This window comes from Balaenoptera musculus, chromosome 3, assembly GCF_009873245.2.
Source record: "Balaenoptera musculus isolate JJ_BM4_2016_0621 chromosome 3, mBalMus1.pri.v3, whole genome shotgun sequence".
Taxonomy (NCBI): Eukaryota; Metazoa; Chordata; class Mammalia; order Artiodactyla; family Balaenopteridae; genus Balaenoptera; species Balaenoptera musculus.
The window spans coordinates 93,506,653-93,531,594 of NC_045787.1; the positions used below are offsets into that span (position 1 = coordinate 93,506,653).

Here is a 24,942-nt window from a genome sequence, read left to right on the forward strand (position 1 = left end):
AAATTTAATTTTATTAAACCTTACAATGAATGTTGTGGCATATCATTTTCCATTGTGTGACAGTTTATTGGCTGGCATCTGAATACAGTACTTTTTGGAAAAATACACAATGGGAACTGACAAAAGGGAGAGAAACTAGTTGTTTAGTGATGTATGAGGGCAAAAAGAAAAAGATGACAACCAATTAATTTTAGTTTCTTTAGTACCTAACTCTAAAATGGTTAAAGTTCCAAGCAATAATGCTGCTGTTACAGTGCACAAGAATATGGTTATTATCTCATCCGGCCCCCACAATTCTGGGGAAATTACAAGGGTTATTACACCTGTAAAATTCAACCTAAGGCTTCTGCTGGGCAATATTATTTTAAAGAGCTACTTTTTCAAATATAACCTCAACAGTTTTCTCAAGTCACAGGAGATGGGGGTCTCGAAAACATTATACATTAAGTCACTTTACAAGTGAGCAATCACTTAACTGCAAAATCACAACGGGCACCAAATTACCTTTGGCTGATTTGGGCTAATGTCCCTGTCAGATTTATGGATAAGAAAATGACTATTTTTAAAATCTGTAATCCACTTGTCTTTATAATGTAGACTGGCATCTAATCTGAGTAAAATGACCATTTCTTTTACAGAAATGATCAAGAGTGGAACATCTAAAACTCAGCAGGCCTTAACAGGGGATTTTTATGGAAACGTAACCAAAACTTATACATTAGCTCCAGCCAACATTACCATGCTACAGTGTACAGCTGAGAGTACAATTAGCTCATTATTAAATTACTCATCTGTTGGTTAAAAAAATAACACAAACTTAAGTTTTTTTTAAAATTCATTCTCACAATTTTGTGAATACTTTCTGACAAAGGCCTTAAACAGTGTCTGAGGGCACATTTATGAAACAACCTCCTCTAAAATAAAATGGACAATTTTGAGCTTTTAAACTAACTGATTTTTCAAGAGCTCCTAACATCATTTGGGGAGATGGCAAACAGAGAACTGTATCTTAATTGAAATAAGGCATTTCAGTTATCAAGACTGAGGAATAGTTCTAAGTTATCTATATTCAGTGGTGGGAAAATGCTATGTAAAGAAATCCTTATTTTATACTAGAGTTGCACAATTCAAATTCACCTATAAAATAGTGTGAGATGTGCCTTACTATAAGAGCATGTAAGCCCTCCTACCCCCTCCCAAAAAAAGGAATATTAAATCACTTAAAATCCAATTGCTCACCGTTCACCCCAAAATTACTGAGATCAACTAATGTAGATTTGCTGTACTTGCAAAGTTTTCCTTTCCTTAAAAAAAAAAAGGTTGTTCACGCATATAATTCTTATACCAGAAGGTTAGAGGCAAATGATTTCAAAAATTGATGTCTGATATTTCTAGAATAATTATCTAAATCACAAACTATTCTTAATTTATGTGGCAGTTCAAATATTCCATCAAATTTTCCCATAGTAAACAAGATATTAAAATCTCTTCATCAAAAGGTTGCAGAGCAACCATTTATATCCAAATCACCTTTTTCAATGGTAAAATTAAATATACAACCTAGTAAAATGAGTAAGGATATCTTTTAAAAAATTAAACTTCAATTATTTAACCAGAAAGTAAGTCTAATGCTTTTTTGTTTATTTACCATTCTTCGTTAGAAGTTTTTTACTGAGTAAAGATGAAATAAACCTAATGTGACTGTTCGCAATGATGACTCCTTAAATACCCCTACATCAACCCTCAGAATAAAATGTCAACACAAAAATACAAGTGATCAGGCTCATTAAACTCACAGGTAAACTGAGTTTTTCTCAAACCAATAAGGAGCTTTTTATTCAGAACAATTTCATTAAGACATTTGCAGGGCAAATATGCCATCATAAATTTTATTCTGAATAACAATAAAGTGCTGAATGATAATTACCTGAATCTTTTTTAGTACTTTTCACTTATTTTTTCTTAAGTTAAAAGAGCCCTTTCTGTGGCATTAGCAAAGCTGTGAAAAAAAAAAATCCAAAAAAAAAACAAAGAAAGAAGGGAGGGAGGCAAGAAAGAAAAGAAAGGAAGAGAGAAAGAAAAAGAAAGAAAGAAAAGAAAAGCTAATTTTCAGTAAGGGAAGAGGAAGCACTGCAACCTTTTGTGTTTAATTAGGGTGACAAATAATTGAGACCAAAGTAATTCATGCAAGTTATCTTCAAAGGTATACTTAAGCTTGAAGAAAGAAGGAACACTGTTACTGACCTTTGATACTATGGCAGTAAATTGCATACTAAAAATACCTTAATTATCCTAGATGCCTAGATCTGGCTTGGCAAGCATCATGCCACTGACATGCTTCAGCTCTTTTTTGTAAATAAAAGTGATTTGCAGTTCCATTACTGAATATTTCAGTGTGACTCATTAAGCTGTGTGATAAACTTTGAGGTTAAATTTAAGCAAATTCTCTACACCTAATCACATCATCAGCACAAGCAGGACAATGCTGGCGCAGCATGAAAGGTGGGTCACTTTATAAAGATTCTTCCTTTTACCGCATGATATATTAAGACGACAGACCTAAATTTCAACTGGGTTAATGAGTTAGAATAGCTTTGTTTCCCAAATTTAGCACACAATAATTTCAGTGGATTAGAGAAAGAAACCTCAGATGTAAAGAAAAAAACAACAAAAAAGCTTGAGCTCTGGTAGCTAACCTGTAGCTCTAAAAATTGTCATGCTACAAGAGTACTTTCATAAAATGAACTTTGTAACATACTTAACAGTGTTTCAGAGTTGAAGTTGACCAACTGCTGCATAGAAAATATGCTAACATACAACAGTCAAGTTGAAGCCAGTGCATAGAGAAGATAAAGCACTTATGGTAACTGCAAATGGTAACAAGTCCATAGTTTGTACAACCTAACATGGATCCATAAGGGGAAAGAAATTGATAAGTAGAAATGGTTAAGTTAAAAATGAGGTGGGAACGGGAAAAGCTTGGAGAAGAGAAGGAAGAAGCACAAAAAGACCTTCAATTGTATAAAATTCACAAACCAGAAAAGTATAAAGACACCACTGAAAAATGGTTAACTCTGTCCCAAACACCCAACAGCAAACAAAACCAGAATGGATAAGCCTTTGGCAGACAATTTTAGAAATCTGAATATGAGATTACATTTCTCAATAATTCACAAACAATATATTATATGGTATATTTATATTAAATACTGGGAAACCAATCCTGTAAATTTGATGCTTACAATGCTTTAGCCAATGAGAGCACGATGAAATCAAGCTAAATGAATGCTGGTGTTACCACAACAGTGCTCATTTATGAAACAACTGTTACCAATTCGTGCTTCAACAGTCAAATTATCATCTATGAAGTGAAACGAAGGTCTCTAGCTTTTCTGGGATATGCCCTTTATAGTATATTCTATGATTCACTATGACACGAGCAGCAAGACACTGCAATGTGGTATGATTTATAGGCTGGATCAAATTTTTAGCTATTTCCTTCTCGTCCAGCAAGTCACTAGCAGTTTGTTTGTGCAAGTTTGTGGCATCAAAATGTGCACCTGATTTAATAAGGAGATTCATGATGTCTGGATGGTTGTTCAGAGCAGCAATATGGAGGGGACTGTTGTCATCTGAGTCTCTGACGTTCACATCAGCACCACATTCTATCAGTATCGCAGTAACTTGCAGAGATGGAAATTTACAAACAGGGTACCGCCCTACACAGGTAGTATTCTTGTCCACAGCCAGATGAAGAGGGCTGAAGTTATTCTTTCCCCTTGGATGCAGCTTAAGAAACCTGTATATGGTTTTCTTTTTGAAATGATCCTGTTCTAGAGTACAAGGAACTTTTTCTAATAAGCAAATCAAGTGCAAAATAATGGAAAGAGCCTTATTTAACTGTAATGGGTCTGCTGGACACTGAGTTTGTTTGATCGCTCGCTCTATTTCAAGGACACTTTTGCACAGTATGCCCATAAGATCATCAAATGTAACAGTGGTGCCCAGCAGACCTTTAGCCCTATCCTGTAGCATAAAAGAGAACAGTTCTGCAAAAGATAATAAGCTGCTGGCAGTCATCGGGCTTAGAGGGTCCAAATTGTTCTGCTGCATATCCAAAGCATACTTCCATAGGTTGATGCATCGTTTGAAATTTCCAGAGTCTGCATAGACAGCGCCTCTATATCTAATATAGTAAGAGGTGTCAGGATGAGAAGGACCGAGAATACGTTCTCTAATTAATAGTGCCTGCATTCTCATCTCATCAGGATCAGCAATAAGACCTTCTAGCTCTTCTGCACTGTTTACCTCCTTGGCATAATCATAAGCCATTATTAGTGTCTGTGGTACTGGTTTGCTAATTATATTAGTCCTATCACTGTACCTCATGTTCATTGCCTTTTTCCAGTATTTCAAAGCCCCAAGGAGATCTCTTTTTTTGTCTACAAATGTAGCTCCCAGAAGCTCTAGAGCATTGATCCTTTCTGTCTTGCTGGTCTGTGCATGGTGAGTCAGGAAATCCACAATATTTGTGTGACCAGTCACACTTGCTGAGAGAAGGGGAGTCATTCCATAACCATCCTTTTCCATCTTGGCACAATACATAAGAAGCATCTTCATGATGTCCAAACTTCCAGATTCTGCGCAATCATGCAATGCAGTATTACCTTAAGGAGGAGGAAAAAAAGAGATAACATATTTGAGGGACCAGGATACAATGTAATACATATGTATACTTTAGAATCTAAAGAAAAGCAGGCAGCTCCAAGCTGCCCTCAATGGGACATACTTTAATTTGATTACAAATAAGAAAAAATGATCCCCAGCACCTAAAACTAATGTCTGACACACAGCAGGGGGAAAAAAAATATTGGTTAAATTCTTTGAATAAACGAAATGACAAAATTAGGCATGAAAAGATATTCAAAGTCACTAAATGAAATTCAAAATTAATCCACGACCTCTTGATATTTTTCAATAATGTTTTCAAGTGTATATTCTACAACTAAAAACTGATGAAATGAAATTAACCAGCTATTTATAGTTTTGCTGACAGTCACTTAACTTTCTGGGTCAGACTCCACATTTATAAATAAGAAATCTAGTCTGTAATACCTAAGAGTCTCCAATTTGATTCTAAGAGTCAGAAATTATTTTTTCAGTATTTCTGATTGCCAAGTGAACCTCAGCTGTTTTAGTCAAAAATCTTGGTAACAAAGTACAATACTTTCTTCAAAAAACTCACATAAGAAAAACAAGTCCACTGAAACCTAAAAAACATGTGGGTGGTTCAACATGAACTTTAAAAGGAGACATCTGAGGTGTCCTTTCATAATGGATTATTTCCCACTGTAATTTAATTTTCTTAAACATTCTTTTTAGATGTACTAAATGTTCTAACACCGTCCGATTCTTCCCACACATGGATTAAAACTGACAATAGACACTGGCACATTAGTAAAAGCCTGTATGGATGGAACATACTAAGACATAGCCACTCAAGTTATTTTAGCTACCTAAATTTAATATAAACATTCTACTAATGATCAAAACAGAAATTATCATGCAGACCTTTGATATTTACATACAATGTTTACAGAAAATTTCAACAGTCTTTTTAGGCATGTGTGTGAAAAATAACTAATATAGCTGGCTGAGACAGCTATCTTTAGAAAGACCTGCTTGCAAGGATGGCCCTGGGCTGGCATCTGGAATGTTGTTGGGTAAACAGTTTCAAGATATAAAACTTTCCCTAAATGATAAGGGTGGCTTTTATGCTGACTACCTGCTTTCCTTCTGGGACTCTGGAATTTTGCATATGTGCTCAGCAGAGGGTGCCTATGTGACCAGTGCCCAATAAAAACCTGGACATTGAGTCTCTAACCATTCTCTAATCAACCAAAATGGGTTTCCCTGGGCAGGAATATTGCACACATGCATTTATGTTGCTAGGGGAAGACTGCTCTTTGCGACCTCTCACAGGAAGGAGAGAGCATAAAAAAGCCTGCACAAAGATTCCTCTAGACCCCAACTGTGCCTTTCCTCTCATGATCCAGGTACATGTCCTTATTATATCACTGTAATAAATCTTAGCCATGAGTACAACTGTATGCTAAGTTACCTGCAAACATGGGGGTGGCCTTGAGGACCCCTGACACAGGATGTGTACTAGAAAGTTGTTTAAACCTGAATACTTCACGTAACAGATCTACAGATAAAATTCAAAAAAGCACAAGTTGTAATACATTAGGACTTTAAATCTCTTCACAAGTTTATCCTGTTTATTAGTCTTCCATGATATCTATAGGGATTATATTAAAACATCTGGATATGTTAATTGTGACCCAGAATTCCAATGGTCTACAATGGAAGGGTGTCTGATAGAATGTTTTAGCAATGTGTATGGTAACCAACCACTAAGAGAGCCCAGAACTTCTGACTACTAATGTTCATTTGCTCAAAATAATTTCAATTAAACATGACTACTACTAAGTATATTTTTAAAACTCTTTTGAATTAAGGATCCCTAATATTCCCATTTTCTCTAAGAAATAGACAATATAATAGAAATATAAAGAGAAGGCTTAGATGGCATTCTTCTCTATTCAGAATAATAAATTAAGAAAAAGAATGCAGCAAAAGCCAGTCTTTTAAGTAACCGAATTGACGTATTGGAAAAATGCAGAATATATATATTTTGAATACATCATATACTGAAAAAATGTTCTGTTTTGTTTTTTAAAGGAATAAGAGACTCTCACATCTAGTATTGGCAGAGGTAACATGATCACCCTCCCACTAAGAACCAGAAAAGCTGAAAAATGCATTTTTAAAAAATCTGTATGACCACCTGTAAGAGCTCACAGGGAGACAACATCCAGGAGAATAAAGAAAATTAGTTAAGTAAAGTCCAGAATTTGGGGAAGCTTTCCCCAACAACCTCTACTGATTCTGGAATAGGCAGCTAAAAAACTGGGCAGAGCTTTTGACCTTTCAGGGCTAGAGGAGAAAACTGGAGTCCAAAGCCCATTAAGAAATCCCTATACACTTTAGGTTATAGCTCTGAAGGGCTGCTCTCTAGGAGTTAAGGTGAAGTGCAAAGAAACCAGCGTACACAGGCACTGAAATGCAAGTTAAAATCATCTTGATATTGAATTAAAGTAATCCAGAACTGCTAGTATATATGTAATCAAAAGCCAGAAGCAAATACAAATACTATTTAGATGAAGATATTATCATACTAGAGCTCAAATTATTTTTATATATTCTTCATATATAATGTTTGGTATCCAATCAAAAATAATGGACAGAAGAGAAAACAAGGAACCGCAACACAAAAACCAAGGATAAGAGCTAAGAGAAAAGCCCAATAGAAGATCTAGATAATACAGTTATCAGACACAGACTTTAAAGTAATAATTATGCTTAGAGTATTCAGATATTTAAAAAAAAATTTGAGAATTAGACAGAAAACTGTAAACTACAAAGAAGAACCAAACGGACATTCTAGAACTGAAAAGCTCAATGGGTGGCTTTAAAAGTAGACTACACACAGCTGAATAGAGAATTAGTGAACTAGAAAATTAAGTCAGATGAAAATACATAGAAAGAAGCATGAAAGTGAAAGGATGGAAAAACAGGAGACTGTAAGAGACAGAGGAAACGATGTCAGAAGGGATAACATGCTTAAAACCAGAATTATAGACTAAGAAAATAGGCCCAAAGCAATATTTAAAGAGATAAAGTTTGAGAATTTTCTGAAGCTGATGAAAGATTAACCATAAATTTAATAAGTTTTATAAACAACAAGGATAGACAAAAAGAAAGCCACACTGAGGCACTCTACAGCAGAACCGTTAAAAACTAAGGACAAAGAGAAAAATCTTAAAACGAAAGAATAGGTGGAAATGACCTGCAAAAGAACAACAATTAGACTGACAGCAAAGTTCTAATCAGAAACAAGAGAAGCCTTAAAGCACTAAAGGAAAATAAATGCCAGCTTAGAATTCTGTGAAGTAAAGGACCGTTTCAGGTGAGAAAGAAAAGATGAGCCGCATGGAAGCCTGTAAAGGACAGCATCAACATTGACAGAAAGGGTAAATTTGTGAGATATCTAAATAAATATTGATGTTAAAAATAATATCTTGTAACAGGGTTTGAAACACATATAGAAGAAAAATGCTTGACAGCAATAGCATAAAAGTAAGGAGGGTTAATTGGAGTTGAAGTATTCTAAGATTTCTGCCTTGCTTGGAAAGAGCTAAAATTAGAAATTTATGTTAGCCTTTGATAAGTCAAAGTAGTACTATCTAGAGTAACCACTAAAATAGAAGAGGGTATGCATGCATATAATTACTATATATTCTCTAATAAAGAGAAAAAATGAAAAATAATCCAAACAAAGACAGAAACAAAGCAAAACAGGTAGACAAATAAAAATCAGTAAATAGCTAAGAGATTAAAGCCCAAATATATAAGTAGTTACATTAAATACAAGCAAACTAAATGTTCCATTAAAAGACAAAAACTGTCAGACTGAAAATACAAACACATAGAACTCAACTACATGCTGCTTACAAGAGAAATACCTTAAATGTAAGGATAAAAAAAGGTTGAAGTGAAAAGATGAAAAAGTATATATACTTTATGCAAAAATTAACCATAAGAAAGCTGTCTGATATTAAAATATCAGATTAAGTAGACTTTAAAACAAAATGCATGATTACAGATAAACATTTTATAATGACATAAAATTCAAAACAGAAAGATATAATTCTAAATTTGTTTTCACCTAAAAACAGCAAAATAAAGCAAAAATCAACAGAACTACAAGGAAAATCAGATAAATCCACTCATAATACATTTGAACACACCTTTTTCAGTTTAGAAGACCAAAACCAATAAGGATATTGAAAATTAAATGAACACTATAGAATTTAACTTTTTTCTAAGGACACACGGAGCATATACAAATGCTGACTACATTCTGGGCCATAAAATGAGACTCACACAAATAAATGTCAAGGGACTGAAATCACTGAATATGTTCTAAGTCCACAATACAAGTTAGATTAAAAACAAGCGAAAAAAAAAAAAAAAAAAAACCCTAGAAAAATCTCCACATATTTGAAATTTGAAAATATACTTCTAAAATAGCCCACGGGTCAAAGAAGGAATTCCAATAGAAAGTAGAAAATATTTTTAGCTGGATGATAATAAAAACGTTAAATAAAAAATCTTGTGGGATATGGCTAAAACTATGCTTAAATGTACATTAGAAAAGAATGGCTTCTTGAAAAAACAGCTAAGTTTCCATCTCAAGAACTTATAGGGGAAAAACAATATATTAAACCTAGAGAGACTAGAAGCAAATAATAAAAAGCAGAAATAAATGAAGAAAAAAGGTACCAGTATGCTAGCACGGCATTTTTTCCCCTAAATTGTATTAACTATTGCAAACTTATATTAATAACTATGCAAAGTAGAGAAGATAAACTTGTTCTACAAATAGAAACCAGAGAAATTGGTAGTAAAATAAAAACCCATGTCTCCCAATTGCCATTTCAGTGTATTGCTCATTACTAAGGTCATATTTTAAATGCTAGTCATACTACACTCCAGTGAATAAGCTATTTCTAATATAAACCAAGCCTCATAATAAAACTTCCACCAATCATATTACTTTCCAGCTCAAAAGCTTTCATGCTTCCTCTAAAGAAATAGCTGAAAATCTTTAAGATTTCAAAATTCTACAGCATTGATTCTCAAAGCACTATCTGTGTGAGGATGAGAAAGCAACAAGGCAGAAATCTATAGTTTTAGAAGGCATGTCATGTGAAGTAAAGCTTAATCTTGGTAGTGGGAATACACATAAGAAGATATACTATGGGAAACAGATTTTTAAAAAGAGAAATATTTCCCTAACCTACCTCTCTAGCCTCATTTCTTGTCATCTCCAGTATGAATGCTGCTCTGTGAATCTAGCCCAGGAGCCAGCAAACTTCTTCTGTAAAGGGCTAGATAGTATTCCAGCTTTTGCAGTCCATAAGGTCTCTGTTGTAATCACTCAACTCTACCATATAACAAAAAGTATCCGTAGGCAATTGGTTAAATTAATGGACATGACTGTTTTCCAACAAAACTTTACTTATGGACATTGAAATGTGGCTTTTGTGTAATTTTCACATGTCATGCATGATATATCATTCTTCATTTGATTTTTTTTTTCAACCATTAAAAAATATAAAAAATATATCTTAGTTCTCAGGCAGTACAAAAACAGGGGGTGGGCAGGATTTGACCTCTGGGCCAGAGTTTGCCAACACCTTCTCTAACCCAAAAGACATCATCAATACCAGCCATACACAAGGCAAAGAAACTGCTTAGGCTTCCCATCACTGTATTCTAAGTTACCTCTCCCAGCCCCTGGAATAGTCCCGCTTACTTCCACCTCCATGCCTCTTCTCTTAATTTTCCTGTCAATATACTCTTTCTTCTTTACCTTTTTAACTTCTTTTCCTCCAAGTTTCACCAGAAATTTCAGCTGCTCAAAGAGGCCTTCTTGGTTATACTATGTCAATTTATCATTTTGAGAATGCCTGGTGAATAAATGTTTCATTCATCCTGGTAAGTACTCATGTTATATCTACTATTATAATCTTATGTAATACCTTACATAATATGTTAGTGCTTCACAAATAGGTTTTCTTACCTAAACTGTCTATTCCTAAAGTACACAGAGCCTATGTTATATTTCCTTTATATCCCAGATAGCAGTTAGCACAATATCAAAGCTAAGGTAGATTCTTAAATTTTTAATACTTGATATCACAAAAAATGAATCAAATAAGGACAAAATAACTTTAAAAAGTAAAATCTTAGGGCTTCCCTGGTGGCACAGTGGTTAAGAATCCACCTGCCAATGCAGGGGACACGGGTTCGAGCCCTGGTCCAGGAAGATCCCACATGCCATGGAGCAACTAAGCCCGTGCACCACAACTACTGAGCCTGCGCTCTAGAGCCCGCGAGCCACAACTACTGAAGCCTGCAAGCCTACAGCCCATGCTCCGCAACAAGAAAAGCCACTGCAATGAGAAGGCTGTGCACCTCAACGAAGAGTAGCCCCCGCTCGCCGCAACTAGAGAAAGCCTGTGCGCAGCAACGAAGACCCAACACAGCCAAAAATAAATAAATACATTAAAAAAAAAAAAAGTAAAATCTTAGCAGGAGGGGATCACCTTTATTATTCTGACAGGTTAAGTATATAACCGCCACACTTTCATGCCCTGGAAGCCCTAAAAAATTTCTGAATTATAACCTAGACCATTACTTAAAAGTTAAGAAAACAGAGGTCAAAAAAAAAAAAACCCAATACAAAACAAAAGCATCATCTTCCAGCAACTATGTCATGTGTCCAAGTGTCTTTACATAGTATATTTTGATAAAGTTGTAATCAGAAAATATACAACTGTTTCCTGCTTTTCACCTACATCTTAGTCATTTTGTCATGTTCCATGTATATAGTCTACATGAACTATTTACATAGATACTACATAATCACTCTTAATGGCGTTATGGTTAAAGTTCAAGTAAGGAGGCATGTCATAATTTACATAAACACTTCTCTCTTGATGGACATCTGCATTCCTTCAGAATTTTCACTATTAAAATTAATGCCTAAAAAACTATAAGGACAGATAACAGACCAGTGATTGCCAGAGGGGGGGTGCTGAGAGAATAGTTAACTGCAAAGGGGCATACAGGAAGTTTTCATTCCACCTCTATTGTAGTGGTGGTTAAATTATTACAGTTTATGTTTTTCAAAACTTAGAGAACTGGGCTTCCCTGATGGCAGAGTGGTTGAGAATCCGCCCGCCAATGCAGGGGACACGGGTTCAACCCCTGGTCCAGGAAGATCCCACATGCCGCAGAGCAACTAAGCCCACGCGCCACAACTACTGAGCCTGCGCTCTAGAGCCCGCGAGCCACAACTACTGAACCCGTGTGCCACAGTTACTGAAGCCCGCACGCCTAGACCCCATGCTCTGCAACAAGAGAAGCCACCGCAATGAGAAACCTGCACACCTCAACAAAGAGTATTTCCCACTCGCCGCAACTACAGAAAGCCCACGCGTAGCAAGCAAGACCCAACACAGCCAAAAAAAAAAAAAAAAAGTAATTGTGGTGATGGCTGCACAACTCTGTGACCATACAAATCTGTGACCATACTAAAAACCAACGACGGCTTCCCTGGTGGCGCAGTGGTTGAGAGTCTGCCTGCCAATGTAGGGGACACGGGTTCGAGCTCTGGTCTGGGAAGATCCCACATGCCACGTAGCAACAAAGCCCATGAGCCACAACTACTGAGCCTGCGCGTCTGGAGCCTGTGCTCCGCAACAAGAGAGGCCACGACAGTGAGAGGCCCGCGCACCGCGATGAAGAGTGGCCCCCGCTCACCGCAACTAGAGAAAGCCTGCGCACAGAAATGAAGACCCAACACAGCCAAAAATAAATTAATTAATTAATTAAAAACCAATGATGGGTGGTTTTTAAGTGCGTGAATGGTATGTGAATTATGTCTCAAAGCTGTTTTAAAATCAAAGTATTTGTTTTTAGTAAAGTATAAGTTTTGATTGATAGAAATAGCAATTAAAAGGTCTTTTATCATAACAGATTTGTCTGGAAATGCACAAAAACAGTTCTCATTGTAACAGGGAAGAGCCAATTTTGACTCCATGTTGGATCTGTTTCTTTGACTTTAGCCTTTGCTTTTCCTTGCTTTTGTTATCATAATCATACATAATTGCCTGCCTCAGGGAACCCTACCCACCTGTGAATGGCTGCAAGAAAAAAGAAATTAACACATCCCCTCCCAGAGGCTGGCCATTCCAGGAGAATTTCTCCAAGACTGATGGCCCTTTTTACTTTACTTCCTCCCCACCTCTCCCTCTCTATTCTGCCTTTTTACTTTACTTCCTCCCCACCTCTCCCTCTCTATTCTGCCTTTTTACTTTACTTCCCTCTGATTCTGTAAAAAAAACTGGCATCCAGACCCCATAAGGTGGTTTTTTGGGGACCCTAGTCTGCCATCTCCTCGGTCTGCCAGCTTTCCGAATAAAGTGGTACTCCTTGCCTCAACACCTCGTCTCCCGATTTATTGGCCTGTCGGCGGCAAGCAGAGCCAGCTTACACGACAGCTCCAGCTCGCTCATCATCTCTCCTCTTTAGCCTGCTGTGCTTGGCATCCATTCTTCTACCTTGCAGCTGGAGCTAAGCTGAGTCTTTAAGAGAGGTCCACCTATAAACATGGGGGCCGGGGGGAGGGGTGCAGTTCAACTGCATGACAAGGCTGATTCCAAGCATTTTACTCCTGGAATAGCTAATTGGTATGTGTTAAGGGAGCAGGCGGGAAGGGGTTAAGAGGAAAACTTTAGGATATCAAAGGAGCACTAGGAGGTTCCTCTGCTCAGAATATTTCCCTTCCCCATGTATGCTGTAACACCAGAGATACTCAAGGACAAGAGTTTGAAAAAAAAGAATCAAAAATAGGATAAAAAACTACTGGTATCAAGATTACCACGTGCCTTCCCTTCATTAATTCTTTATATAAGGCAGTGAGCTAGGAACACAGAGAAATTTAACAATACAGGTCCTTGAGCTCACTACAAAGTTATATGCTAAAAAATGCTCAAGATGCATTCACGTGACTCGAGGGGGACGAGGACTTGCCTTTGAAATGGGTCTTGACAGCAAGCAGAATTTTCGAAGCTAAGATCTGAGCTAAGGGATCAGGACTAAATTCAACTAATAATAGTATAATTTGATGAAAATTACACAACATAAGTTGATGAAAACATCAACTTTACAATTCAGACTTACATTCTAGTTCAGCCTCTCTATTCAACTGCAGCTCTACCCAAAGGGAGGGAAAAAAGAGGAAAAGAGATATTTTAATCAAATTTGCATCCATGTGACTTCCTTACCTGGGCCTCTCCCCAACTCTTCCACCTCTATCTTCCAACACATACACTCCCGATGTCTCAGTAGCATAAATCTTTAGAATGCCATGGGCTTCCTAAATTTTCTTTTAAACAAGTTTAATTAATCAATGTGATTAAAATCTCATAAAGATGAACTCAGTGAGGGAACTATATGCAGCTAAAAGATCAGTAAGTAAAACTTAACCTCTGCCTTAAGTTTGTGTTGCTGGGGATGACTCTGAAATAGCAGTAGTGTTCAGGATCTACTCATTTTCACCAGTTCAATTTTGTGAGGATTCACAGTTTACAATCCAATCTTCAGGGTTAGAGGAACACAATAGATATTTCCCTACTGCACTCAATAGACACATCATCTACAGCTTAGCTTCCCCAACTAGGATGCCAAGTTTCCCTGAAGACACAGAGAAAGTGTGCCAGGAGATACAGGAGGGAAAAGGATGAACAAGAAACAACTTGCAGGAGCAACTTGATCTGGGATTAAAATGTTAACGAATTCAACTAGTTAAACATTATTATTATATCAAAGTAAGTATGGAATGTTACAGAGCAGAAAGAAATTTTAAATCCCTCTTTCACTCTTCTCTGCTAGTGTGTTCTGAGGTAACCAAAAGCTGAGCTAGAGTTCTCAAAGAAGAAAAAGAGAATTTCAGCTTCCAACACTCTCAGTCCTGAAGTATACAAATAACCGACCTACGTGACAATAGTCATCTTTGTCCATTCTCTTAATACCAACGATTCTTAATTTACAGTGGAGATTTTCTTACATGAAATTCCTTTGGATTTACAGTGGATATGAGAAAAAAAGGATTTCTTTTTTTTAACATTCTCTTGACTGAAATACATCTATACCCTAAACTGCCTATACTATAGGAGAGAAAGAATGCCTGGGGTTTGCTTCGAACTACTTCAGAGAACAAAAGGAGGGAGAAATATATTTTTTAACATATATAGGCAAATGTGGATAAATGTTGAAGCAAGGTGATAAATACATAGTGGTTCAAAGTATTCTTCTCTCTACTTTCTCCACTTACATATAAGTCAGAAAATTTCCATAATAAAGAGGCAAATAGGGGCTTCCCTGGTGGCACAGTAGTTAAGAATCCGCCTGGTGGGCTTCCCTGGTGGCGCAGTGGTTGGCAATCCACCTGCCAATGCAGGGCACAGGGGTTCGAGCCCTGGTCTGGGAAGATCCCACATGCCGCAACTAAGCCCTGTGCGCCACAACTACTGAGCCCGTGTGCCTAGAGTCCGTGTTCTGCTACAAGAGAAGCCACCGAAAGGAGAAGCCCGCGCACCGCAACGAAGAGTAGCCCCTGCTCGCCGCAACTAGAGAAAGCCCGCACACAGCAATGAAGACCCAATGCAGCCAAAAATAAATATTTAAACTAAATTAATATAAATAAATAAATAAAACCAAGGTTTAAAAAAAAAAAAAGAATCCGCCTGCCAATGCAGGAGACATGGTTTCGAGTCCTGGTCCAGGAAGATCCCACATGCCGCGGAGCAACTAAGTCCATGTGCCACAACTAGTGAGGCTGCGCTCTAGAGCCTGCCAGCCACAACTACTGAGCCTGCGTGCCACAACTACTGAAGCCCGCACGCCTGGAGCCCGTGCTCGCAACAAGAGAAGCCACTGCACTGCAACAAAGAGTAGCCCCCGCTCGCCACAACTAGAGAAATCCTGTGTGCAGCAACGAAGACCCAGTGCAGCCACAAATAACTAAATAACTAAATTTATTTAGTTATTTATTTATTTTAAAAAAAGAGGCAAACAAACTGCCTGATCTAGCTCTCTCAAACCCTTTTAAAGCTAACCATACTTACGAGCCTACATGGTTTTCTCCCTTTTCTAAGCTCCCACAGAGTTCTACCTGTACCACTCACTTTTCACAGTCACTGTCTTAATGTCTTCATGTATGTATTTCTGTACTAAAAGGACCAGAAAACACAGTCCTTGCCATCAAAGAGCTTATAATCTTTCCTCTCTTAAATGCAACACATTCATTCAACAAACTCATTTACCAATTGCCCCCTGTAGGCCAGATTACTCTTTCTAACACATGGATACAAACACCAGGTCTCTAGCCTCAAAGAGCTCACAATGTAACAGAATTAGAATGTACTAAGATGGGTTTCTCTAAAAAAAAAAAAAAAAAAAAAACTCAGTCCTTCCTCTGCTGAAAACATTCACTGACTTACCTACCACTGCATAAAGAATAAAGTCAAACTCCTTTACCTGGAAGTCAATGTCCTTTTATAATCTAGCCCTGACTGCCCTTTGGTCCAAATATGCTACTTTCCAATTTCTGTACCCTCCAAGCATATTTCTCAATGTGCCTTTCCTTATGCCATTTCCTAAGCCTTAAAAACTGGATCAAATCCCTTCTGCAGATCTCAACTCCAACAATCCTTTCAAAGCCCAGTTAACTCCATGAGGCCTTTCCAGTCAGTACACTCTTCCAAAATCCTATATAATGAATTTACACCATTCCTTTAGCAGTGAACAAATGTGATGTGCTGTATCTTTTCATAGCCTCCACAATGTCCAACACAATATCTGGCCTACAGAAAATGCACAGGAATTATCCTATTACTAATTTACTTAATTACCTTGGGTATCTAAAATAATTGACCCATGCGTGAGGATAGCCTGTCCTCTGGGGCCAGTCTCCCCAATCCCAACTCAAAGAGCTGTTCTATATAGGTCTGTAGTACTCAACCAATCACTTTCAGGTGCTCAATTTCCAGTCGAATTTGGGTGTAAAAGCAGAATTGAGGGTTTAAGTAACTTTTCCATAGATCTGCAAAGTCCTATTCTGGGTCAAAACATAAACAAACAAACAAAAAAAACTCAAATAAAAAAGAACCAAAGAAAGCCAAAGACGACTATAACCGTCAAGTACTGAGATCAGTGTGATGGCCCTAAGATGGGCTTGTCTAATCACTCCTGATTTGAGCTCTATATTTAAATAGCAACCAACTTTCATGTCTCAAAAATCAACTGTTGTGTTAAACTGGAGCAGCATTTCTAAATATCTCAAGTTTTTCTCCCCCTTTTGAATGGCATGGGAAAAAAAGGAACCCACTGTCCCCTCAGGTAATGAGTTAGTTGGGGATAAAGTATTTCCAACAATCTAAGACAAGAAAGCACTACTGCTGCATTTACCATATTGTGGTTTAAGTATCTGCTTATGAACCTGTCTCTCCAAACAAGCCATGAGCTCCTGAAGTGCAGGGAATCAAGGACTGGATATCTTGTCTTACTCATCTTTGTATATCCTAAGTCAAACAGTCTGGCACACTCAAGGGACTCAATAAATGCTCTCTCAATTAATGAATGAATTCCACCTTAGGTTAAAACATGTTCAAAATGCCAACAGCCTGTTAAAAAGTAATGGAAAGAGGTTAGATAATATATTCAGATGCCAACTGCCTGTTAAAAAGTAATGGAAGGTAGAAGTCACATGCATTTTATATTTAAGCAAACCAAGCATAATCTACTGACATTTCCCTTCTTCAGAACCATTTCCAACAGTTGACATATAAAATTTCCTAAGAAATGATTCCATTTTATCCCTCATCTTATCAGTCTTTTCCATTTTTTGCATGGGGATAAAAATGTGGGGGAAAAAATCCTTTCTTGACACTCTACCAGATCCTTCTCCAGTGTTCCTGCCTCAGTTTCAAATGGTTCCTGTTTTTTTTATTACCCCCCAAACCAATAAAATAAAAAAAAATCTGAAAAGTCGATGAGGGAGTAATTATCAAAGAATGGAAGCTTCAGGACCAGAGTGGGGGAGGTACATACGTACTTTAATCTGCCCCCAATATTCTTTAAGACTCACTGTCAAATTTAAAAGGCACTATGCAAAAGTTAAAGTACTGCACACAAAGTGATATATTATATATACATATAACACACACGTATGTATTATGTGTATATATGTATGTATATAAAATTGAAGCTATATGAAAACAATTTTTTGTATAAAATTGTTTTCTCTTATGTGTACTTCTTTAAACAGCATAAATACTAGATATTGATACTGAGGTAAAAAAAGAAAAAACTCTAGAATTAGCCAGAAGAGGGAGTATACACATCCTCAAGTACAAAACTATATGATGATGGTGTTAAAAGGTTTTATTACCTCTGAAATAGCAAAGGTAATCAAGTTAAATATTGTTCACAGTTTACTAAGGGAAAATGCTCACTAAAATATGGGCTATTTACAATATAGTTCTCCCATACATTATATCTCTAGAAGTATAAACAACTTTGAAAAACAGAAGGGAAAATAGTACCAGTACTAATCTCTCCAATGACCTAAGTTTAAAACATGCCCCAATTTGATTTAAATACGTGAGTTTATCAACAATCTCTACATCATTAGGCTGATGAATAAAAAGCCCAAAACAAACTAAAAATTCAACAAGCCTAAACATGCAGCCATACCTTTTAACCCTTTCTCTTCTAGGTATGATTTCAAAGCATTCCCAATACTAACATGGTCAATTAAGCAGTAATTTGTTCTTTTAAAGCAAACATTCTTTAAAAGAATGGTGATTGTTTAAAAAAAAAAAAGTCATGCTGTCCTTTCACCCAACACTACATCAAAGATAATCAGAAACAATAAAACATTCATAAGAAAGAATGTTTACAGAAACATTTCTTATAGTGAGAAGGCAGAAGCAATATAAAACTCCATTAGTAGAAGAGTATGCAGCTACTGAAATTAAAAAGCTATAATTAATGACATTAAGGATAACATTTATTAAGCTAAAAAACAAGTACAGAAGAGCATATAAAATAAAATTGCATACATATATCTAAATGCAAAATTCAGTATCTTTGGGAGGATTATCTCTAAGTGCTGGAATTTTGTGAGATTTTTATATTTCCTCAGGAAAAAAATTTACAAAAAAATCACAATGAGGCTGTATCATTTTTATGACAAACCTTTTTAAAAAAGATTATACTAACTTCAGTAAATATGTCCAGTAACTATGTGGTGCCCCATAATTGTGTGGTTTAGCCACTCTGAGAGGCAATCAGTCATTATCACAATGATAAATGCACATTCACTTTGATTTAGCAATTCCACTTACAATTATTTATAATACAGCTATTTTCACACAAGTGTGCAAAGCTAGAGATTTGTTCAAGAATATTCACAGCAGCATTGTTTATTTTGGATGTGACCTAACTGTCTGTCAACAGGGACTAAATTATGCACACTCATACAATGAAATACTGTGTAGCCATGAAACAGAATGAGGTAGCCACGTGTGTTGGAGTTGAATGACATTCAAGATAAATTAAAGTTAAAAAAAAAGAACAGTATGTATCAATTAACAAAGAAGAAATAGGGAGAGATCTACAGACAAGTATACTTGTATCTGCATAGACTATCTTGAGGACACACAAAACACTGTAAACAATGGTAGCTGGTGGGTTGGAGGTCTAGAAATGAAGGGTGTTAAGACATATTTTTCCATACTAAACACTGTACACCAATTTGTATTGTGTGATTTTTTTTTTACCATGTATGTATGCTCCTTTAAGTTTTATAGTTTTTTAATATTACACAGTGAATTACTTTGCTGTTGTATAAACAAATAAGTTCAAGGAAAATAATGTTAACATTAAGTATTAATATTATACTATCAAAATACTTGTTTTTAAGGGTTAAAAAAATCCTAAACTATCATCTGAACAGTATACAGGACCATAAACCTGAACTCTTCTTCTGGACAAAGATGTTTACATTGTTGCTAGTCAGCAAATCCACATCTGCTTAACCTAGTCCTTGTTTTGCTCTGGGCATTGTAGCAGTTTAAAAAAATCTGTTGTCTCTCCTGCTATATTTAATGAAAGGATTTTCTATTGGCCACACAGTAAGTATGGAATAAGGGAACAGATTTTCTCCTTTTCATTGATATTAATCCTTCCAGGTCAGTATGGCCTAGCTGTCCCTGACAGAATAACAAATGAAATGCCTACCTAAGACAAACATGACAATGACTCACTAAATATAGTAGTTTCTACTCCAAGGGTATTCTAAAAAAATAAAACTAAGAAAAATATATTAAATCAAAGTATATTCTTAAGTAAACACAAGTCTAATGGCTCAGATCAACTGCCACTAACATGCTCTAAACTTTGGGGAACCCACTTCCCATGAATTGGAAGTTACTCCAAATAAAGAGAGAAAATGCTGCTTAACACAGTGATAGAGGTCTTTTTTTATCACATTTGTCCCACGTACTATCAAATACCAAAGAAACAATCAACAAGGTTATACTGGAAGGGATACCTAATCCAAACAGGTCTGTCAGTGTTGGCTTACTCAACACCACTGCTTATAATTAAGTATCAAACTTCCTGAAAATAAGTGGTAAACCCTTAAAAAATTAAAATGAAGATGAACTCACCTTTAACACTTTTTCTATTAACATCTGCCCCCTTTTCCAGTAAATACTGAGCAATCTCTTTGTGTCCTTTGTAACATGAGATCATCAAGCACGTATGCCCATGTCGGTTTGACACTTCCAAATCAGCTTTGTGTTCTACCAGGTACTTGACGATCTCCAAATGGCCATCGAAACAGGCAGCTCGAAGAGGAGTTGAATTGGTTAAAGTCGTGTTGTTGACAGACGCTCCATGATTTAACAAAGACTGAACCACCTTCAGATGTCCTGCTGCAGAAGCGGCCCACAAAGGGGGAGCCCCCTCAATGGTTTCGCCATCAAAACTGACCGAGCCCCCGACTTCTATGGAGGCACTGCACTGCTCCAGGAGAAATTCCACCATGTCAAGGTGCCCATACCTGGCGGCCATCAAGAGTGGGGTGGCCCCATTTGTCTTCTCAGAGATCAAGGAGGAAACCTCCTCTTTAGATTTGCTTGCCAACAATTTGGTGAGAAGCCGGAGTTTGCCATCTCGAGCTGCGTTAAATACTGCTGTCTTTAGATCCATTTATGTCCAGTTGAGAGGCTGTGCTTTATTTATCCTTCAAAGCAAAGCTCCAGCTTAACTCTGTTGACACAGGCAAGGGTTACAGGAACCAAAGTTCAATGTTAATCACGGCGCCCCAGGACGGATGTATGTTCTGTCTATTGCCGTCCAACATATGACAACCAGAGCACCAAACTAGAGAAAGAAAAAAAAAAAAGCAGCGGTTTTGAAATTTCCATAGGTAAGGGCGAAAACACTAGGTTTTCTTAATTTTTACTCCTGGGGGCGGGGGGAGCCACACTTTAGGGACTACTCCGCCTCCGCAAAAAAGGTGGGAAAGAAAAATACAAAAAGATACACATAGAGACCCAAATGTTATGGAGGGAGATAGTCTCTTCTCTATATACGGTAAATTTAAACACTACAGACAACCGCATTTCTCGCCTCCTAACCAGCCAAGCTTCGGGCTAGTTTTGCTTTGCACACGCCCAGAGAGAGTACAACCGAAAGAGGCAGGAGACGCGGGTGCAGAAATGTTTCCCCTTCTCACATCTGCAGAGGAGAGCGGGCCAAGGGCGCGAGGCTGCAAGGCCTCGCTGTGGCCAGGATGGCTTTCGAGAAGGAACAAAAAAGGTCGGAACCAACAAACCGCGGCCAGCTAACGCCAAAACCCTCACCCGAAAGGTTCTCTCTCCTTTAGAACTACTCGAGGCTCTCAGGAAATCCGGCTGCCTTTTAGCTAACTTCGCCCGCCCCATTCTGATTCCCCCCCCGCCCCGCAAAGGGGTCCGTACGTTCCCCAAACCACAGCCGCCCCTACACAACCTTCACCTCTACCTTTTCCCCATAGGGGCAGCCCCCTCCCCAAGCTCCTCCATCGACCACGACCCCCTCCCGCAAGCCGACCAGCCTGTGGCCTCCAGCCCGCTGCCCGCCTTCCGCTCCTGGGAGCGCCCTCCTTCCCCTTCCCGCCCAGGCCTCCCCGCGGGAGCCTCAGGCCGCTGCCCGGGCTCGGCCAGACCGCCGCCGCCGCCTCCACTACCTGCCAGGGGGCTAGTCCTCCCCGCCGCCGCCGGTCGCTCGGGCTCGGGCTGCCCCCTCAAAATGAGACCGCTGTCCGCGCCGCCGTCCGGGCCGCCCAGCTCCGCCTGCGGTCGCACAGCTCCTCCATACCCCGCGCCCCACAGGAATGAATCCGGCCGCGCCGCTCGCCCCACCCCACCCCGCCCCGCCGAACTGCCTCCCGCCCTCCCAGTCTGAGCGGGCTGCAGCGGCGGCAGCAGCAGCCGCGGCGAATGGTGTAATGGACTGCGGGCCGGGGGCCGGACAAGCCAGAGCACTGCTTCACGTCACCGACGCGGCAGCCTCGCCATTGGGCCGGGGGAGGGCGGCGGTGGCCGCGAGCAGCCGCCTAGGGGCGGGGCGGGGCGGGGCCACGCCGGAGGCGGCTGACGGAGAGGCTGCCGAGATCTCGGGGGCTGCTCTGCGCTCCACCTTTCGGGGCGCTGGTTTCGGGTACCTTAGGGTCCCAAGGCCATAACCCGCAAAGGGGTGGTAGCCATTATTTCTCTCTCGCAGACATCAACTCTCTCAAACTAGTCTCTTCTAAGGCTCCTTCCTTTGGTGGGCCCTGGAAGATACCGACCTCGCTGTGAGGCCTCAAAAAAGCAAAACAAGAAAAACGCAACAAACTTGAGAAAAAGATTAGTTTTGGAGGCTGCCAAACATGACTTAGTTTTTAAAAATATGAACTCTAAAAAAATATAAAGCTACAAGGAATGATAAAGCTTAACAGCAGTGTAAGTCAACAAGGTCGAGTTCTTCACTCTGAACAGTAAAACCACGAAATGAGAGGAAGCTAAAAAGTGAATATAAATGAAAAGAATTACTGCCTCGTACAACAGGAAATAAACTTGTGGAATTCATGACGTTAACACATGTGATGTTTTAAACTAGGTTGAGGAGGAGTTTAAATATGTTTGGAGACTTAACACCCATAGTGAATCATGATGAGAAAATAGTTTTGAAAAACGTAGTTTTCAATCTCTTGAACACTTTATTTTGGGGAACTTAAACTCACACACAGTTTTTTGGTACCGTTAAGAGAAAGATAATGTTAGATTAGACATTATCTGACCCCCAGCATCATAAGTGTAATTAGCATTATTACTTAAAAAGTAATGCAACATTAAAGACATTTTATTAAAAAAACACTAAATCTTTGCATATTTACTTATAGTATTATACAGAATTTTATGTAGTTTTGTATAATTGAAATAATAATTTTCATACAACTACATATTTTGCTTTTTTACCTTACTATACTCTAAAGATTTCTCATTTTTTATGGTCTTAATAATCATTTTTAAGTGGGGCATTATATTTGCCTCAGGCAGTCAGTATATAAGCTCAACATCAGTACTCCAAAATTGAAGTTAAGGTTACTACCACTGAGAAGAAAATATAGAAGGGCAGAATAGAAAGGATGAGGGCAGCAATCTATAAAAATCACCAAGAGGAATTGGCTGTTTTATCCCTAGTGTTAAAGGTCACTAGTTCTATACTCCCAAGGTGTAAACACCAGAGTACAGTTTCCCAACCAAGGCCTAATGTGAGCTGACCTATCTCTCTTATCAAATTCAATAAGATGATGTAAATATTTACATCAGTGGTCTTCAACCTGACAGGAGCATTCCCCAGGGGATTTTCAAGGGGTAGGTGTACACTTAGTTTTAAGGCCACCAGTTTCTGAATCTTCAGCTTGCATCTGTGTCATTTTCTAAAACTGATCTGCTGGTAAAGGACTGCAGTACGGCATCTCCCTGTTTCATTTCCCAACTCTTTTACAATAGCCATATATTTCCCAAATTGCAAAAAGAAAGGCCATAACTTTCACTCACTGAGAATCTTAAAATGGTGCAATGTTCCAGGGTATAAAGCCTCAGGCAACCTTTGTCAGTTCTTTATCAATTTAAAATATTGGACTGTACAGAGACAGTATACTTCTAATGACTAGATAACAAATTCTATTGCAAGCCAGGTGATTTCCAAATAATTGCTTTCAACAAAGTATGACCTCAAGATCACTAAGTGAGTTTATAAATTGGAAGGAGTTCAAAGAATTGAGTGAATTGATGTGACAACACTTCTTACAGCCCCATATACTTATTAATGTAAAAACCTTTTCTTAGAATTTGTAAAAATGAAAAACTGAGAAAAACATTGATGCTTAACTCTGTCTCATTCTTGTAAGATGTAGTATTTAACAACAAATGCATGCACTAATTGTAAAAAATTACATGTTTAGTAATTATAAACATTTGTAATATATTTTGCATTGTTTTGAATACCTGATCATTACTAATAAATATAATAATATCTTAATCTAGAAGAAAATGTTTTAGCACATAGTCTTTCAGTCATAGGAAATTTTAAAATTAAATATATTTATATTTTCATCACAGATAAATATAATAGGATGATCAATAAAATACATTCAAACATAAAAATACATTAAACTAGGATATGATCCTGAGTGATGGGAAAGTGGAATGGAGCTATAAGTGTGAAAAGAAAAATAAATTACAAAAAATATACTGCAGGTAAAGAAGAGCTTGTTCATATATTTTGTAAATAGCTGATAATAGGCATAATTGCTATGGTATTTAGATTTCATTGGATTCATTTAAAAGAGTGACTATTCTAGTTTCAAATGTCATTTTTACAGTATGCAGGAAATTGTATCCTTTGCAACTGCTTAAACTTGTGACGAAAAAATTTTAGATGTTAACCTAGAAATATGCAAGAGGGTAAATCATATTTCATGTATGTGAACAAAAATATTTGAAGACTACTGATTTACTCATTAACCTCCTATTGGAGGTTGTCTCCATTTCTAAAGATTTTGGCAGTATTTGTTCTTCCAATCTTTGTTTTTAGTTTTTTATTTTCTTAAATAGAAACTCTACTAAAATTCCGTTTTCTGTT

At 37.7% G+C, this 24,942-nt stretch overlaps 2 protein-coding genes and 1 long non-coding RNA gene across 4 annotated transcripts in view; 1 reads left to right on the forward strand and 2 right to left on the reverse strand.

The window, feature by feature from the left end:
- On the reverse strand, positions 1 to 22,156 carry FEM1C (fem-1 homolog C). Of its 2 annotated transcripts, XM_036846557.1 has the most exons (4): positions 21,998 to 22,156; positions 20,433 to 21,150; positions 6,122 to 6,208; positions 1 to 4,667 (listed from the first exon to the last, which is right to left on the reverse strand). In XM_036846557.1, the coding sequence occupies exons 2-4, from the start codon at positions 20,974 to 20,976 to the stop codon at positions 3,358 to 3,360; spliced, it is 1,941 nt and encodes a 646-aa protein (XP_036702452.1). In that variant the 5' UTR covers positions 20,977 to 21,150; positions 21,998 to 22,156; the 3' UTR covers positions 1 to 3,357. The 2 variants fall into 2 exon arrangements, with proteins under 2 accessions (XP_036702452.1, XP_036702453.1); XM_036846558.1 differs by lacking the exon at positions 6,122 to 6,208 and having other exon boundaries at positions 1,623 to 4,667.
- The window catches only part of LOC118892220 (60S ribosomal protein L39-like), a 6,408-nt gene continuing 3,235 nt past the window's right edge, over positions 21,770 to 24,942 (reverse strand). Inside the window, exon 2 of the mRNA XM_036846559.1 lies at positions 21,770 to 21,780. The gene's annotated coding sequence lies outside the window, so the exon portion shown is untranslated. The remainder of the gene's footprint in view (positions 21,781 to 24,942) is intronic.
- The window catches only part of LOC118892221, a 17,942-nt gene continuing 15,440 nt past the window's right edge, over positions 22,441 to 24,942 (forward strand). The window contains exon 1 of the long non-coding RNA XR_005019260.1: positions 22,441 to 22,820. This is a non-coding gene — a long non-coding RNA (uncharacterized LOC118892221). The remainder of the gene's footprint in view (positions 22,821 to 24,942) is intronic.